Below are 19,340 nucleotides of genomic sequence, written 5' to 3' on the forward strand. Positions count from 1 at the left end.
GAGGGAGGATGTCGCTAACGTGTCCATGAGACCATGGCGCTAAAGAAGGTAACCAAAATAAAGTTAAGATAATGTTTAATGTGTAGCTCTACACTTCTGTAAACTGCAACCCCCCAAAAATAACAACTCGTTAGAATAACAATACCTAGTAGTGTGGCCTGCACCTAAAAAAGTGGCCCGATACAAATGATCACATTTATTCATATTTCTGTCTTCCAAATGTGCTGCGTTTAAATGACACGTCACGGATGAATGTGCCGACACCTTGATGTATCGCGTGTGAAAGTGTTTCAGTAGAGTTACGATAACGCTTCAGTCGTGTTAGTGTGTGAGAGCATGTTGGTAGTGCGTGAGAGTTTTACTCGTGTGTGTGAGAGCATTTCAGTTGCATGTGTAATAGTGTTTCAGTAGTAAATCGGAGCTAGAAAAAAAATCTGTTTAGTGTGAGAGCATGTGAGCAAAAAAAACGTCAGTAATATGTGAGAGTGAATTGTGAGAGTGCAAATTTTTCGAAATCATTACAATCACTTGTAGATCAATAACAATGGTGATAAATTATAGTTTTTTGTGGTTAAAATAAGTGTTTTTTTTTTTAATTTACTTACACAAGTAATATTAATGTTGTCAATCAAAAAAGACCAATATATTTTTTTTTTTTCCCTTGACTGAAATGAACATTAGAATGTTCTCTCTGCAGTCTGTGGCTTGCATAGACTTTGTGTAAATTTCCACAAGCGCCAATAAGAGTCATCATATGAGGTGTATGCAAAGATAATGAATGTGTCTACTGGTGTGTGAACTTTACTCTGGTGATGAGGTCACTAATGGAGATAAGCTATGTGAAAATGTTTCTCTTGTCACAGTAAGATTCAATCATTGCAGGTCAATACTATACTTAATCTCCCATTAGTGTGTTTCACTTTACTCTGGTGTGTTTCTAGTCACATATGGTCTGTTTAAAACGGCAAGATTTGCTATTAAAGTGGAGCCAAATGGATCAAAGGTGACCTTGTAGGAGATAATGACTGATACCGCACGAACACAGAAACGCACAAGATGGCTGGCAGATAAAGATGAATGTGCGTTTGGTGGAGCAGTGCAGTGATAAGGCTTTTGCTGAATCAGTCTTTAGATGAAATAAGATTTCTAATGGGCAGCGCAGTCCGGAAGGTTCGAATAGCCACTCAGGTCCTTCTATGAGGTTGCATGTTCTCCACAGTCGGCACGGTGGTCGACTGGTTAGCGCGTCCGCTTCACAGTTCAGAGGTTGTGGGTTCGATTCCGGCCCGGCCTTCCTGTGTGAAGTTTGCATGTGGGTTTTCTCCGGGTACTCTGGTTCTTCCCACATTCCAAAAACATGCATGGTAGGGTTAATTGAAAACTCTAAATTGTCCCTGGGTGTGATTGTTTGTTTGGCTCCGTGTGACATGTGACTGACTGGAAACCAGTTCAGGGTGTATCCAACTATCCGAAGACAGCTGGGATAGGCTCCAGCATGCCCGTGACCCTTGTGAGGATAAGGGGTTTGGATGAGAGAGCGAGAGAGAGCAAATATTTCAAACTGTCATAACCTTGCTCAACACATTCATAATACAAGCAAGGAACAAGTAAAAACCACCATTTAGAATCGTGAAGATTTTTGTGTCAGTGTGATTTTGTGTCATTGTGCCTTTTAGATATGATTTGAATGAATGGACCATTAATCGCAGTATGCAAAATATTGTCGGCTCTGATTGGCTGTTAGCGAGCAAATGCAAATGAGTGCATTAGACTCAACTCGTCCGATTTAAGCAAGCGACGGCAAATGAAACTGCATTATCTAGTAAATTATGCTCAGCAAAATGTTGGTTTTTTTCTTAAACTTTTTCCTGGTTCTGGAATATGTGTTATGTGCATGTGTGTTTCACGAAACCCTGACTGTTGACGGTATGACAACGACTGAAAAAAAATATAGCTAGGCCTATGTGGGTTCTCAGATTATGGATTTGAGTGTGAATGCTTGATTTTGAAAACACTATGATTGGGAGTTGAACCTGGACTCAACGACAAAAGTCACCTGGGATAGGCTCAAGATCACGCATGACCTAATGAGCGCCATATAAAATGAATGGATGGAGGGGTTTTCACCTTTTTCTCTGAAGTTGATGAAGTAAACACAATTTTTTAGTCTTCCTCAAAACTTTATTTCAACATGCAAGATAACCGGATGACTGTCAATATCCATCACTTGTTTTCATACATAAAAATAGACAAGAGGCTCAAATGGGCAACTAATAATATGCACTAAAGGTCTAGCGGGCACCTCCGCCCCTCAGTGTCAACTCACTGACCGAGTCGATGAGGGGTTGCGTGAGCGGCCAGATGGAGGAGCCTGACGATGATGTCACCGTGGTCGCCGCCGTCGTATTGGCCCATTTGATCGTCCGCCTCATCATCGACACACGATTGGTCCGCGCTGCAGCTCTCTTTGAACAAGGGCAAGCGGGGAAGTACTTTATGGAAAAAGTGCAATCACTCTGTGTTCTTATCAGCTTTTCCTCTTGAATTTTTTTACGCTGTGAACCTTTTCACAAGACAAATGAAGCTCACGAGGTTGTGGAGGTTATTCTCCCTACATTAATAAGCTTTGTTAGTAAGTGAAGCTAAAATGACTAAATCCTATACCAACATATGTATATACACACAACTTTAGGCACACTTGTGCAATTTAATCAGATCCAAAGCAAGAATTCTGCTTTTGACAATTTCCAAACAAGATGCTGCAGTGCAGTAGTACACCACTGCAAACTCCAATGGAAAAAAAAAAAAGTTCAATACCTTAAATCTGAGCTTTATTTTTCAACCCTCCTATTACATTGTGGGCCAAATTGATGTATTTTAAGGTTTAAAAATCAATCGTATCGAAACATCTTCCCAAATAATTGAAAGAAAAAAAAAATTCACATGCAGCAGGTCACATTGACCGTGAACATTTTTGTTGTACCAAAGAAATCAACATGACATCAAGGTTAATACACATCTGTATCTATTATTCATGTCACAGAAATACTCAATTGTTAGTTATTTTTGTGTAACTTAACCTTTAATTAACCAAGATTTAAAAAACGAATTAAACTGTTCAAGGGTAGGAAAGAATAACATAATAATTTAAAGTTAGGCTCAAGTTTTATTAATTTTTTTTTTTTTACTCTTTTATTGTTGTTATTACCATTCTACTCTGATCGGCTAAGAGAAACCACATGGTTCTACTTCCTCATCATGTAGCAACTACTACTTGCTCTATTTATGGCTCCTTATTACGTATTAGATTGTCTTAGTGTGCTTAATGCTGTGTCCTATGTGAGCGTACTGCATAGAGCTAGCTACATTTTTTTATTTCTTGAAATAAATGACATACCTGCATCACAACAGAGACCTGAAGCGGCGCAGCGTCCGCCCTCAGATCCGCAGGATCTCCCCCCGGCCTGGCAGGGGGTGAGCAGGTAGCTCTCCTCCAGGCAATGTGCAGTTTCCGGGGAGCCCAGCAGGCAACCGAAGCCATCGCCGCAACAGATATTGGGGCCGAAGCAGCGGCCCCTGTCCCCGGGGCCACACGACATGCACTGAGAGCAAACACAGATATTAGTAAAAGCATTGTGTATTTCCACTGTGCTTTAGTCCATTTTGGCATGATTTAGAGCAGTGGTCGTTCTCAAACTTTTTTTTGCACCAATTACCGCCACAAAAACTCTTCAAGTATCATATTTAAATATTGGTTAAACTATTGTCTTAATGAGTTAGTAAAAAATTGCACCTGTATAAGTGTTTGAAAAACAAACGTTTCTAAAAGATTAAATGCGGCTGCATTGTATTTGAAAGTTAAATACAACTGAAGTGTACTTAACACATTGCACTGGATTCAAATGTTTAAACAACAGTAACATTATGCAGAGTTAGAACATTTAATTCATACAAAGGCTATGCAGCCGCAATTGTGCAAATGATGCAGTCACACAATATCCTTTGTCTTTTAGTTTTAGGAGTGACTAAAAGCTTGTAATTAGGCAGCATCGTGAATTAGTTGTTAGCATGTCTGCCTGGCCTATTTTAAATGGTGGATCTAAAGTAAATCCTCTCTTATGTTTTCAGTCATAATGGAGTGTGTCACTCAAACTAACATAGCCCTGTTACTCAAATGGTTAGAAAAATACGTTAATATTAGAGTTTTTCTCTGTTTATTACATAGCTAAGTGTCGGCTTGGCCAGCTAGCACAGCAGCTAACACATCTAGCATGCACGCTTGAGCAAACATTCCAACGTTACTGTAGCATTGATTCGCAACCCTGTGACTGTAATTCGAGTAATTTCAAAATTAAATTACAATTTAGAGTTTTCACTCAACCTGAAAGTCAAGATTTTGGGTGTAAAGTGCAGTACCCTGAGAAAAGTCTAACTTCAGAACTGTGATGCGAATGTACTAAAAAGTAACCATAGCATAGCACTTTTATCGAAATATGACATCTTGTCATTTGTAAGCTCAAAAGAAAACAAAGAGCTCACCTTGCGCAACGGGGCGTCCACGATGGAGCGTTTCCCGCCAATGGGACAGTTGGAGATGTAGCACCCTGAGCATACAGAAAGGAGAAAAAACAGGCACACGGACACGGCTGCTCCGCTCATCTTTGCTGAAAGAAGAGGAACAACTCTTTATTTTAAAATATAAAACACTAGATGCACAAAGCCAAATGTCTTACCTGTCTGGTTCCAATGCTTCCACTTGCTGGTCGACTTCTCCGATGTCCTATATATATTCAGCGGACTGCTTTTTAAGAGTGCCACAGAAAGCCAAAAACCACTTAGGACTCCTTAATGAATCGCTTGCGGTTGGCTGGCAGAACTGACCCGCGGTCAGGTCAACGGTCAGCGCCGGTCTGGAGCACCGTTTGCCTCATGAATCATTCCAGTGCGTGACTGTGCATGCTCCACATGACCGCGAGTCAAACAGGTCAGCGAGGTGAAATTATAAGGAGGCGGGAAAGCACTCGATGAAAGTATAACGGCGATATCGTCTTGGAATGACCGTATTTTTGTAGTGTACTGCCCGATGACAGCTGGGATAGGCTCCAGCACGCCCGCGACCCTTGTGAGGATAAGCGGTATAGTAGTTGTATCCAGACTGTTACATGGATGTAAGGTCATTGAAAACTGAAAATTGTTCTTAGGTGTGAATGTGAGAGTGAATGCTTCTCCTGTCTCTCTTTGTCTGTTGTGCGATTAGCTGGTGTCAAGTCCAGGGTTATAACACGTCTCTCGTCCAAAGTCAGCTGGGACAGGCTCCAACACAGCAGCGGGATAAGCGATAGAAAATTGGTGGATGGACATATTGTCCTCTTTGTCCAACTATCTGTCAGTGTTGAATTGTGACAGGCAGAGCAATTAAATGCTTTTCCACTAGATGGCAGAATAAAACTGTATTTTGTTTGGCGGTGTGCCCCGAGATTGTTTTAAGTAGGGATGTAACGATTCACTCAAGCCTCGATTCGATTTGATTTTCGATTTTCAGTTCTGGATTTTCGATTCAGTTTTTAAAAAATTGTTACTATGCTTGTCTCTAGTGCCCTAGTGCACTAGTGTGGTTCTGCAGCCATCCACAAATGCAATACGCTATGACGTTTGGCGCAAAACCATAATTTGATCAACACATTCAAAATGTGCTATGCATCTGCAATGAAAAAATCATTTAAAGACATCATTTTCTACATGAAGTTAATCAACTTGTTTTTCGATTAATCGAATCGATTAATCGATTAATCGGGGCGACTAAAATTGAGTATGGGAAACACTTCGCTTGGTCAAACTCATGGCCTGATCCCATCCACCACATCACTGTATCCCATTAAAGCAAATGACGTGTCTATATTTCATGTTTCTTGCTAAATGATTGCATTTTCTTGACTTTATTTGTCTTTGCTTTGCATTTTAATAATGTTGTTTCCTTCAAAAATCCCACCAATAAATTGAGTAATACATATGTCCTTCAATATAGAATGTCCCAATTACATTTTTTGCATGTTTCGATTTTGTCGGAGCCACTTTATTTTGGGTATGCGCTGTTATCGAGGACTAATCCAATACTTTGGCAATGCAACCAAAATGTCTTAGTTGTCTTCATTTTTTTGAATTCAAATAAAGGCATCCCAATATGATGCCTTTTAAATGGCTACAAGTGAATTGCCACACACACGCTAACATCAGTTTGCTAATCTCTTGCATGGATTGAAGCCCACATTGTCCAGGTCCTTAGGTTAATTGGCCTCATGAGCTAATTAACACAGCTAATGATGGGCCACAAACCAAAGAGGACAGTTTGCCTCTTTCAATGATATGAGTTCAATTACTAACGCTTGACTCACTCACTTGGCACCTCACTCTGATTAATAACCCATGTTAGCTGGCGACATTTCTTTACTAACTTTTATCACCGTCACATGATCCCAACAGTGTTTTATGCGACTTTGATAATCAGGCTTCCTTCTCTTTCCATGTAATATTTGTGTTCACTGCCCTTTTTTATTATTCATAACAAATTCCCAGGATGTAAATTTTTGCAGAAAATGTGATTTCCTCAATTGAACACACAAGTGCCTGACGTTCCAGTCGCGTTTGTGCTGTTTTGTGATCTGAACGTCTTTAATGGAGTTTGATGAGTGAGACATTTGCCCCTCCTGGTGGCTATGTTCCTCCATAATGTTGGTGCATTTGCTCAGGGTTTGTAAAAGTATTTGTATTTTTCTGAATCTGCAAATAGACACAAAAAAAAAAAAACCCCAAAGATGAACACTCCTAAGAAAAAAAAATACATTTAATTACATTACATTACATGGAGCTAAATTTCAATAAGGCATTTATAAATACATGTTATTTTAAATATGAATAATTGTGATAAGATTAAACATCCAGGCCTATTAAAACAAATTAAATATAATCAAATTAAATCCAGGCCTTTACAAAATCATCATGCTCAATTCCGATGAACATGGTCAGAGAAACATTTTTTTTACTGTTGTGTTTGTTGTATTGTTGTTGAATGATATTGCATCATATTCAGTGCTGTTTCTAACACCGTGAGATATGAGTGACCTGACTTACAATTTATTTCAGATGCGAGCTGTCCTTTGGCTGATTTTGCTTTCAATTGTGAGCAGTGCATTTCCCTCAACTCATGTCACAACAAGCAGCAGTTTGGCCAGTGATAAATAATTCTTAAAAAAAGAGGCTTCTAGTGTTTAATGACACTCCCAGGTGAAGTTTATTGTCAAATTAAACATGTAACAAAGAGAATTACACGTATATTTGAAACAACCAAATAGCTTTGCCTTTAAGTCCACTAGCCTAATGCTAAAACATAATTCATATATAATACATATAATTCATAAGGAATATGTATATTTGAAACATAAATGGTGCAGCAAAGCATGTAGATAGACGTTATAACGATCTTCATAGAATATATTCTTTATCTTCTGCAGACAATATTGCAATTACTGCAGTTTACTGAGTCACGTACAGTAGTTGTGAAACTCTTATTCGTTAGTCTGCTTAACTGTATTAAGATACCCCTCAGTGGCCAAGTCACACACAACAAAAGGAGCCAAAATTAATGACTCGTGATGCAGAATCTGTTTTTTAAGCTACATTGGAGAGACATAATAATAACAATTTGATTCAATTCAACTGCACAGGTGTACCTAATGTTATGGTCCAGATGTGCACATCTTTATCATTGCATTTTGCTTAGACACATTTGAAATGAGTTCCAACACCGAAGCTGTGTTTCCCCCTTTTCTGCAATTAAAGAGATGAGTATTTACGGTACATCCTCCATGCTTGCATGCTGGTCCACATTCAAAGCGCATTGTTTTTAGTTAGAAACATCCACCCGGGCCCTCCCTGCATTCCTCCAAAAGCTCTCCCAATCCCTATTTCATCGAGAAACGGAGATGTCTATCTAGTGTTTCCTTATTCTTCTGCAGGAAGGCACTCGACTTGTTGACTTCCTCTCCCCTCCCTTCCTTCCTTCTCTCCGAAGGTACTCATCTGAAAAATGAGAACAAAGCGATTGTTCCTGTTCTCTTTCTTAAGTCCCTCCAAAAAAGCTCATCTGTGGAAGGGCCGCGCATTGTCAGGCGGGAGCGGGAGGGAGAACGGCCGCACGGAGCCACGGCGGCATCACAGCGAAACAACTCTTGGCCAGGTATGCCGTACACATACACACTGGAGTCGACTCACACAGGCACAAGGAGGGGCTTCTGGTTTAAATGGAGTGTTTGGAGAGCGTGTAGACTACATTGTTAATGACACTTCGTGCAAGGCACAGTTAACACACTAGAGAATATTTGACTAGAAAAATGCATCCTGATGTTTTTTTTTTTTTTGCAGGTGGAAGAACCACATAAGGTAGCAATGCTGTTTTTTGTCTTGTTTTCCTCCTTGCTTTCGGTTGCTCTGCGGAGAAATGTCCATACAGCTGTCACAATTGGTCACATTATTAGGTACACCTGCACAATCTGATGGGATCCAATACAAGAGCCGTGTAACCAAATCTGCCTTCAATAATGCTCACTTTCAGATATTCAGTAGACAATATGATTATGCATGCTACTGAGCGGTCGCTCCAATATTTGAGTATTTTATTGAAGGGAGACGGGCCTTGGAAAACTATAACTCAACCACGATATTACTAAATAAATACCTCTCTGCAAGTGTCAATCAAAGCTGAGCATTGTTATCTTTGTAAAGTCATGAAATTTGATGCAGCTCTTGTATTGGATCGCTTTAGCTCTGAAGTGGTGTGGCCATTGAGAATAAACAGTGTGAATGTTATCTTCAAGGTACATCACATATTTTCTCATATTCAAACCACCTTTAACCACCTTTCTCAACATAAAATATAGTGACTAAATGAGGGTAAATGATTATCATAAAAAAAAAGAAACATCAATTTTGATTGCACACCGGTATTCAAAACTGAAATAAACAGGCACAGCAGGATATAAATGATGATCACAATCTCCATAACCAGAATTTCAACATTAAATCATGAAGTGTTACCAAAATATTATTTTTAATTGGTCATGCAGGTTTGTTTTAAAGTCCGCGTTCTAAATGGTGGTATTTTGCCTCTGAAATTTGACACAGTTAGTAAGTTAATTATTTATCACCTCATGCATGAGAATTGTATTTATTTATGTATGTATGTATGTATGTATGTATGTATGTATGTATGTATGTATGTATGTATTTATGTATTTATTTATTTATTTAAATTCTTGACTATTATTTCTTGCTCACTACTTATTTTCCACACTTCAGCACACTGATTGACAATAAAAGTTAATTTGAGTAAATTTACAGTGTGTGCCCCGAAAATCTTTTTACTTGCACCTCTAAAATTTCAGGTTAAAGGCCACTATGCTCAAAAAAAGAAAAAGTTAGTCTGGAGCCCTGATTAAAGGTGAGTGTTTGGGTGGAAGAGAAAACAGGAAGTTCTTCCCTTAGTACAAAAAACATGAACAGAGACAAAAAAAAAGTGATAGAGAAGCGAAAAGGTGACAGGTGATCTGTTGACAAAGTTCCTAATTTCAGGATAGGGGATCTTTGAGAAATTAAGAAGTGAAAGATACTGTTTGTAGTTGTGAATTGAAAGCATGTGCTTTGGAGTTTTAAAGGTTCCACAAATTACGCTCACAGAGACAAACCTTCACCTAATACAGTACGAGTCAAGAGCTAAGACATACTTTCTGTTTTCTTTCTATTGAATGAGTCTGTGGAATTTGTGTCTAAAACCTCAACAGCAAAAATAAGGCCAAATGCATGCCAGGCCGTTGACAACATCCCGCTCTGAAGAAACACTTCATGCATGTACGTCAACTGTCTCTGTGAATCTTAAAAATCTAAAAAGTGGCGGTATAGTTTGTGGCAGCTAACCCTAACCCGCTAATCCTAAACGTAAGCCTAACCAAAATTGCAGGTCACATCAATTTGGAGTATGAAAAACCAGGCATTTTTTTTCTTTTTTTGTGTTAGATTTATAAAACATAATCTTACAACGATCAGACATTCTTCTATTTTTAAATATTTGTCTCCCAATTGAAAAAGGAAAGCACAAATGATGGTTGATTCTCTTTCGGCAGGGTCAAGATGGAATCAGTCCATTTCTCCCCATCAACAAGTCCTCGATTCAGAGAGGACGTTCGTCAACCAGACCAGCACAGGTTCTATGTGACCCCACCTCCCATCATTATTAAGGCCCCTAAATGTTCCCCGTCAAGACATCCCACTGGAGACAGAGCTAGCCCACCGCAGGGTCCGCCTGACTTCTTCCCCATGCTGAGCCCCACTCATACCCACAGAGTAAACTCCCAAAAACGCAACAGGACTCCATTCAAAATGGATGCCCACGAGTGTGAGAGTGGTGAAGAGGAGGAAAGCAGCATCCCCAAAACAATCACCCTCTCCGACCTCTCCTTCCCGTCTCATCCCATCCCCTCCTTACCCACTGGGCCCGGTATGATCGAGCTGAGCAGGCTGCAGCTTCATCGCAGGACCGCCGTCCCTGACGCCTCGGTACCGGTGAAACGGGAGCCTCTCAGTCCCCCTCCGATGTGGCCCCCACCTCCTTTCCTCATCCACCCGTCATACTTCCCACCTCTCCACCACAGCCTCATCCCGTATCCCTTCTTCATGCCCGGCCCCGTCATGCCCTTCCCGCTCAGGGAGGACGTCAGGCCCGCGCACCGCGGTCGCGCCGCTCCCCACCGAAGCGGGCCGAGCGGCGGCGACAAGCCCGCGTTCGACGTCCACGTGGACGACAGCTACTACGTGGACGTGGGCGGCGAGCAGAAGCGGTGGAAGTGCCGCATGTGCGACAAGTCGTACACGTCCAAGTACAACCTGGTCACGCACATCCTGGGCCACAAGGGCATCAAGCCCCATGGGTGTCACCTGTGCGGGAAGCTATTCAAGCAGCTGAGCCACCTGCACACACACCTGCTCACCCACCAGGGCATGAGGCCGCACAAATGCCAGGTGTGCCAGAAGGCCTTCACCCAGACAAGCCACTTGAAGAGGCACATGATGCAGCACAGTGACGTCAAGCCTTACAGGTATGTCGGTTTGATTGATTTTGGGAACTTCTGTTCAGTGGTGGTTGATATGGAAGTCAAGTTGTGGTGCCAATCACTTAGGGAAGCAATATAGCAGGTCACGTTCGTAGCCACTTGTTGCTAGGCAGAATTCATGTCATGTGATGAAAACAATGTGGATATTTGCAGTCTAATCTACCTCGAAAATGAAACATTTTTTTTTTTTAAATCAGAAAAACAATAAAAAGGCTGATTATTAAAAAAAACAAAACTAATCAAAACAAAATATGGAGCTACTGTACACACTTTTCACTAAGTATGAATAAAACACAGGATAACAACATCCATCCATCCATTGTCCATACCGCTTCTCCTCACAAGGGTTGCGGGCGTGCTGGAGCCTATCCCAGCAGCCTTCGGGCAGTAGGCAGGGGACACCCTGAATTGGTTGCCAGCCAATCGCAGGGCACACAGAGACAAACAGACATCTGCACTTCTGGCAGCTGTACTGTACAGAATTGAATCATTCCACTTCTGATTGATTCGTCCCTGAATTTTATCGCCACATTTATCGAGACACATACAAAATCGTCTGTTAATTGAGGAATGCACATCTAATTTGCTTTAGACATTGACAGTGCAATTGTTATGCAATATGAGGAAAACAATGCATATGATAAAAAAATATTTCATTTTCACACAAAAACGCTCAAGTTGGAGTTGCATGCTTTTCATGTGGCAGCGTCAAAATGCCCCAAAACAAATACAAAGACAAATGAAATGATTTACAAAATGTGATATGAACAGCAAATCTGACAGACACAAACTAAGGAAATTACTCCAAGGTAGCACTATTAAAATGATTCTAGCAGTATTATCTATTAGAGTTTTTCTTTTGCGAATGAATAACAAATGCTCTAAAATAACAAGTTAGCAAAAAAGTTTGTTGTTATCGTAAAGCTGAGCACGACATACAAAATGTAGCAATAACCACTGTTGTAACATCTACCCTCCGGTTGCCCACCCACCAGCTGCAGCGTGTGCGGCAGAGGCTTCGCGTACCCGAGCGAGCTTCGCGCCCACGAATTGAAGCACGAGAAAGGCCAGGAGAACGTATGTGTCGAGTGCGGTCTGGACTTCCCCACGCTGGCCCAGCTCAAGAGACACTTGACTGCCCACCGCGGCCCCACCTCGTACAGGTGAGACCTTGAGACTTTGATGAACGGCGTTGTAATAGTTCCATAGTTGTAAGGTAACCACCAATCAAAAATGGCACATGGCATCACGTGAGCTTTCACAACAGAAATTACGTTTCCGGGTATGATGTGTGATATCCAGCCGGTGATCGTCAAGCTGAATATTGTTGGCGTCGGGCCAAAACCTTGTACCTCCAAATTAGTCTCTTTTCAGGAGACCCCAAAATGGCAGGTTTGTTCAACCATTTGCATTGCATGGTGAAAGAGAGCAAACAATTTTCAAAACTTTAGATTGGTCAGGAATGTGTAAAAATAACACCCATGCGTATGGACTGATCAATAGTATACATTTTTGAAAAATATGAAAAATGTGACTGATGAGGTTTTGGCCGGATGACCAACAATATATTCAATATTGTGTTTTACAATAATACCTAATTATATTTAATGTGGCTAAAAAGCAAAGCGTAGAGAGTTTTTGTCGCCAAAATGCACGAGCGCAGTCATTGAATGGGGCATTCATTGGCAACTTCCATTTCTTTCTGGCTTTCGCCAATTACTACGATATATCTATTGGTCAAATCTTAATTGTCGTGAAATTCGGCATAAAAAGACAAGCACTGTTTTTGCTACAGGTGCTCCGAGTGCCAGAAGACATTCCAGTACCCGAGTCAGCTGCAGAACCACATGATGAAGCACAAAGACATCCGGCCGTACATCTGCAGCGAGTGCGGGATGGAGTTCATACAGTCGCACCACCTGAAGCAGCACACGCTCACTCATAAAGTAAGGTTGACGCAATTCCATACAATTCATCAATTAATTTTACTGGAGCTTTTTTTTGTAATTTCCCCTATGTCAAGTTTGGGCAAACCTTTGTGATTGGGGCCGCATTTGAGTTTTAAAATGAGGAGATGGGCCAAGTCTATGTAGATTAGATCAAAATGTTATAATGGAAAATATTATTATTTTTTTGTTTATTTGATAATACAATAATTCATCATCATTTTTCAAATCATTATTTGTGTAATTTGTATAATTGTTTGGACAACAATTTAGATCTTTTTTAATTTTACTTTTTTTTTTTCAAATTTATTGACAATGAATCAATTAATGAACTGATAAATTAAGTGAATGCCTAAAATGAAATAAACTGAATTCATACATTTTAATTAAGCAATTATATATATATATATAAAATACAGGAAACAGCAACATTAATACAATACATATTTAAGGACCCTTGATAATGTCAATGAACAGAGCTGGCTAAACACTGTCTATCAGTTCCTTGATTTACGAGTTTAATTCATCCGATGACCATGCTTGTAACTCAAAACACTCATATCTTAAATTCTTTCCCCTTTGAAATGAAATAAAATTACATGAATTCATCCCAGCCCACAATAAACACCCTAAATGCTTATTTAATGAGGAAGTCAAGGACATGTTCTATGCAAGCCCATTAATTGAAAGAGAACATCTGATTAACAGAGCTGGGCATTCCATCTATGTGACGGACCGGTCCGTCTATCCATCAATGACGGACGCCCGTTTTGCTGACGAATGATGAATGACAGGACATATTTTAAAATAGACGGACTAAGCGTCGGAAACCCATGTATGTAATCTGTCTTTCGTCTGTAGTCCGTCTTTAGTGTATTTTTCGCGGCGAAGCTTCGATGGCCGTGGAGAGGAACAAAAGTGAGTTGTTGTTGCTTGGGGGACAGATATGAGTGAGGGACCAGGCTGTGAACAGGCTTCCATGGAGCAGTGAGTCACTCTTTCTGTTCAAATATCGGCCGGGGTGGGGAGGGGGCTGTGCAATTGATGAATCGCTGACGGAAGCCATTTTAAATTAGAGGCGGACCGGCCTATAGGCGGGTTCTATTTTTCCCCCCGCCCCCTAAAAAAGGCGAATGACGGATGACGGAAGGGTACCCATGCTGCGTTCAATTTTTGGTAAAATGCCCAGCTCTGCTGATTAATATTGCGTTTATGGAACATGCCAAAATCCACCTGTTTGTTAGCCATCTCAAGTGGCGGCCATTTTGTCACTTCTGTCGACTGAAAACGACGTTGAAGTTGCTCAGGGCTCAGGTAACAAAAAATCACAGCTCACCTGTTTTCTGAAGCTGAGCCATGATTGGTCGTTACATGAGCCCTGAGCAACTGTGATGTCATTTTCAGTCGACAGAAGAGACAAAATGGCCGCCCCCTGAGATGGCTCAAAATGGGTACATTTTGCTGCTTAACTCATATTCCACAAACGCAATATTCATCAGAATGCCTTGTTTCAACTAGTGAGCCTGTATAGAACATATTCTTGAAAAAATACATTTGGGTTGACTTCCCCTTTTAATAAAACCCTTTGCAGGTCCCTGGGATTAACCTGCAAAGGAAAAAACATATTTTGAGCCTTGAACATGCAAAGAGTAACTCATGATTAAAATCAAGCTTTAGCAAGCTTTTGTGCCCATTATGTGCTCAGCTAGCAGACAGCTAGCAAAAGGCAAAGTAAGCAAGAAATTGTCTCTTTTGAAGAATTGTTCACTATCTGTTGATGCAATGAATACATTGTTGCAATGTTGGGTACCACCATCAAGCGTTTGCAAATCAAATTGTTTCTTACTCAAGACAAAACATTTTTTTGTCACTCGTTTGGCGCGGTAGAACTTTATGTGGAACCTCCATCTTAATATTCTGTATCAGTTTATCTTTTTTAATTTTTGGGGCCATATTGCGGTTGAGTGAGGTTCTTTAACATTTTGCCTCTGCCACCAGGGTGTGAAGGAGCACAAGTGTCGCATTTGCGGCCGTGAGTTCACGCTACTTGCCAACATGAAGCGCCACGTTCTCATCCACACCAACGTGAGGGCCTACCAGTGCCATAAGTGCTTCAAGAGCTTCGTACAGAAGCAGACGCTCAAGGCCCACATGATCGTCCACTCCGACATCAAGCCTTACAAGTGCAAGGTGCGTGGAAACAAGGGGTGGGCAAAGTACGCCGCACACACGCATACGACATGCTCCGTTCTTTAATCCGGCCCACTTAGCATTTGTTTTACTGTTATAATTAAATTAATTACAAACAATACGAATAAATGTATTATTTTTATTATTGAAACAAACAATTTTACACATTATACATTTCGACTATTTTCTTTTAACCTCATCTCCAAAAGACCTACCCCAACTGTCCGTTTTAAAAATGTGACGGACAAAAGTGTGCCCGCCACTGATGTAAAGTCAACCTACAAAGCACCTGAAAAGCGTCGGAGTGGATCCATGGAGATTGACTCTTTCTGTTGCTTGACCTTGGTGTTTAGAAGAAGGCTTGGGACCATGACCAGATAGCAGGGAGGCTTTTGGCAGCGGCGGCCTCCTCACTCGTAGGAAGGATATCGGCGCACAAAACCGCCTCTCTAACAATGGCCTCCCGCCTCCCCGGAGAAGGAGGCCCGCAAATAGATTTCATCTCGCTTTCTCTGCTGCTTGGAGTGAGCGGGGGGGGGGGGGGGGGACTTCCTGTTTTCTCACGGTCCTCTCGGACAGTCCGAGTCCCTCTCTCCTCCTGAAGGAAAGGACCACCCTAATAAAAGAGAATGGAAAGGAAGGACAACGGAGGAGTTGCCCTTCCCTGTTCTGTTGCTTCCTCTCGCTCGGTCCCTCTGTTTTGCCCCTGTTTGTGTGTGAGCGTGTGTTTGCGTGTGCTGATGAGAGAGAGAAGACAGAGGGAGAGGAAACGAGGAAATCAAGGACTGAGGGGGATTGCAATTGGGTGTATCAGAGGGGAAACGCCTGCACATTCATTCACCATTACGTGTAGTCATTCAAGAGAGATTTGGCAGGGTCAAACATACTTTGTATATGGACATTTCATTAGGTACACCTAGGCAACATCGCAGGGGTGTGCAGAGGCTTGGCACGTGCCCCTTTGGCCCTTGATGCCCATTCATTTCAGACAGTGTGGACGCGCATTGTTTTTTCCTTCATGCATTGCCGAGTTATCGGATCGGAAACTCGTTATCGGCATAAACTTAAAACCTAAGACTCTCACTCAGGTGCCCAAAAAGTGTGATTGGGACACATACAGAGGTTTTTGTTACTTAAATGCAACAAGACTATAGTTTTAACAGAATTTGACCGAAGTATAGTCAACCAAATTTTTAGGTTCTTTGAAAACTCTCAATAAATTGTACATACACTCTAAAAGCACTTGGGTCAAAATAACCCAATTTGGGTCAAAAACATACCAATACACTAATTGGGTCAATTTGACACACGTTCTTTTTTAATTGTATTTATTATATTTTTATTAAAAAAAAAAAAAAACGCCCATTTTTTTGGGGGGGGGGGGGGGGGGGGTTGTTCAAAACAACCCATTTTTTGAAGGTTGGGTCAGATTGCCCCAAGCAGTGGATTGGTCCATTTTTGACCCAAATTGTGTTATTAACTCAACTGTTATTAGAGTGTAGGAATGAATATAAGTGTGAATGCTCATTTAGATGTGCCCTGTGATGGCTGGCGATCAATCTTGGGTTTACTCCGCCTCTCGGCCAAAGTCATCTTGATGAAATTCCAGCTCAGCGGCGACCCTAACGGGAGAAAAAGCACTCCAGAAAATGGACGTGTGGATCATTGCTATTTGTCTGTTTGCCTTTCAGCTCTGCGGCAAGGAGTTCAACAGGATGCACAACCTCATGGGCCACATGCACCTCCACTCGGACAGCAAACCCTTCAAGTGCCTCTACTGTCCCAGCAAGTTCACGCTGAAGGGAAATCTTACTAGACACATGAAGGTGAAGCACGGTGTCATGGACAGAGGACTGGATGAAAGATGTAAGCACCTAAGCACATCCATCATGTCGAATCATGTTGATAATTTGTCAGCATGAATGCAGTTGAGCAATGATTTTCAGTGTGCTACGCGCCACAAGAAATCGCTGCCTATGTACAGTTCGGTTCTGTTTAACTTTTCAGGTCGGTTCATTTGTGTTTGATCATTAAGAACGATTCGATTTTAAGCAGTGATATAGGCAACATTTTTATTTGGTATTCCATTTTTACATATTTTCTATACATAGTAATACAGTAATTATCCAGCGTGGATTGTTCTGTAAAACATATCCAATTTGTTTTTTTCTTTCAATACATTAACATTGCGCTTAACAAGTGTGTTTTAATGTTTACAATTTCAAAGCATGTGGGAGGGGTATTTTAATGTGTCAACAGTCGTTTTGATGACTTTATTCTATTATTTCAGTGTTCCGACAGCGGGGACGCTTCTGCCTTAGATCTCCCATGAGCCTCCTGGGCCGTTTCAACCAAAAAGAGCCGTTTGACCTTTCCCAGAAGCCCCCAGGCCTACCGGGTCTCCATCTTCCTCAGTCTGACGGCGAGAGCGTCCCTGGTAGCTCTTGCCAGGAGGAGGAGGAGGAGAGTTTGTCCAGACACAGTCAGTACAGTCCTGACGAGGTTCTACACGAGCCCTCGGGTGGTGCGGAGGTGAGACGCTTGAATGCAGCGTGGGGACGGATTGAGTCACGCTCTCGTTACGAGGAGGCAGAGAGAAGTCACAGAGAGTCAGGTGACCACGCTGAGGAGTCTGAGCTGGAAGAGGAACTTGACAATGTGACAAAGAGCAGATTACGCGCAGATATTGTCAGAGAATCGACAGGGCTGCCAGACAGGGAAGAAAAGTGAACTTAATTTGACATTCTTTAGTTTTGAATGCACAAAAAAGTTTTTGGTGAGGAGTGAAGGAAGAGTGCGTTATCTGAGCTGAATGCAAAATGAACATTAGTAATGAAAGCTGTGACGAATACATCTTGTACATACGTAACATTTTAGAATTTGCTCTCAGGTATTTGCAACATTGAACATTTCAGAAGAAAAAGTACATGGCTATTTGGAAAATGTTGAATATAGCCGTAATTCCTCAAATAGTGGCCTTCGCTCTTAAAAAAGAAATCATTAATAAATAAATGCCACACCTCAAATACACAACTCTTTTATTCTTAAAAAAAGCGTTGTACTGCATGTTGTGTGGCTTATTTCATTGCAAAAGGTGATAAACATTTAAAAATCGAACATTGATTGCAAAAATTTTGGATTTTTCGCAAACTTCAAGGGAGTTATGGAAGCCATAATGTAATATATAACATGTCTATTTAGTAGGGGACATATTTAACATATTTCATTTTTGGAAAAAGATTTTTAAAATTATATAAATATAAATGCCCATTGCCACTATTTGAGGAATTATGGTATTTCAGGCAATAATCTTGTAAATCACTGTATATATGGAGGGAATGATTTAGCAAGATGTGAGCTACTGGAATCATTGTAAAAATAAACTGTGATTTTGCATTTTGTCTCATTTCGTCCATTATGTTATTTTTATGGCTGGGAAGTGTTGTTAATGGATGGCAGAGTGCAGGTGAAAGCAAGCATGATTCCGTTGAATCAAAAGCAGAAATGCACTTAGCATCTTTACCGAATGAGCAAGCCCAGAGGCTGAATAGAATATCCACATATTAAAAACTTCATTTCTGTGCCTTTTCTTCTCCTGCTGCTTCCCTTTCAAAGCAGAGGAAGAGGAAGAGAAAACACCTCTTTGCCTTTCAGTCTTTTGCTTGTGATAAAACAAGCAGCGGGTGTCCCATCCCATACAAAGACTTCATATGTGTGCATGAGTCACAAAATAAGCATTCATTGTGTTTAGCGAATAAATCAATAGACAATAGTGGTGGAATCCCATACTAAATAGTATGACACATCCAGTCCAAAAAGAGCGGTGACTTTTTTTAGAATATCAACTTGTTACACACTATTGTAATTTTTTTTCAAACTAACAACTAAACTGTCAACTTAATATGTTTTTGTTGGACTAACAGAATACAATTACAAAAGTCTTTCAAAGACGTCTGTGATGAAACCAGACTATACCAAAAAGGAGGAAAAAAAACGTTTTTCAAAAACAATTCCAAAATGTTCCCCTAACTATGAAAATACACCG

The 19,340-nt window shown here is 40.9% G+C and overlaps 2 protein-coding genes across 5 annotated transcripts; one reads left to right on the forward strand and one right to left on the reverse strand.

Annotated features, from left to right (window-relative positions):
• The first annotated feature begins 2 nt into the window (after positions 1-2).
• znf366 (zinc finger protein 366) lies at positions 3-18,691 on the forward strand. 4 transcript variants are annotated; one of them, XM_086030815.1, is made up of 9 exons: positions 8,019-8,233; positions 8,419-8,436; positions 9,438-9,493; positions 10,173-11,144; positions 12,155-12,322; positions 12,955-13,105; positions 15,104-15,295; positions 16,987-17,161; positions 17,586-18,691. In XM_086030815.1, the coding sequence occupies exons 4-9, from the start codon at positions 10,180-10,182 to the stop codon at positions 18,023-18,025; spliced, it is 2,091 nt and encodes a 696-aa protein (XP_085886941.1). In that variant the 5' UTR covers positions 8,019-8,233; positions 8,419-8,436; positions 9,438-9,493; positions 10,173-10,179; the 3' UTR covers positions 18,026-18,691. The 4 variants fall into 4 exon arrangements, with proteins under 4 accessions (XP_085886942.1, XP_085886941.1, XP_085886940.1 ...); XM_086030814.1 differs by lacking the exon at positions 9,438-9,493 and having other exon boundaries at positions 8,020-8,233; XM_086030816.1 differs by lacking the exons at positions 8,019-8,233; positions 8,419-8,436; positions 9,438-9,493 and adding an exon at positions 3-48.
• On the reverse strand, positions 2,166-4,872 carry LOC147147121 (isotocin-neurophysin IT 1-like). The gene is made up of 4 exons (XM_086030438.1): positions 4,734-4,872; positions 4,540-4,664; positions 3,398-3,602; positions 2,166-2,465 (listed from the first exon to the last, which is right to left on the reverse strand). The coding sequence occupies exons 2-4, from the start codon at positions 4,657-4,659 to the stop codon at positions 2,323-2,325; spliced, it is 468 nt and encodes a 155-aa protein (XP_085886564.1). The 5' UTR covers positions 4,660-4,664; positions 4,734-4,872; the 3' UTR covers positions 2,166-2,322.
• Positions 18,692-19,340: the final 649 nt, after the last annotated feature.

The sequence above is a fragment of the Filicampus tigris genome, chromosome 5 (assembly GCF_054856515.1).
Source record: "Filicampus tigris isolate MCC_2025a chromosome 5, RoL_Ftig_1.0, whole genome shotgun sequence".
In the NCBI taxonomy this organism is placed as follows: domain Eukaryota; kingdom Metazoa; phylum Chordata; class Actinopteri; order Syngnathiformes; family Syngnathidae; genus Filicampus; species Filicampus tigris.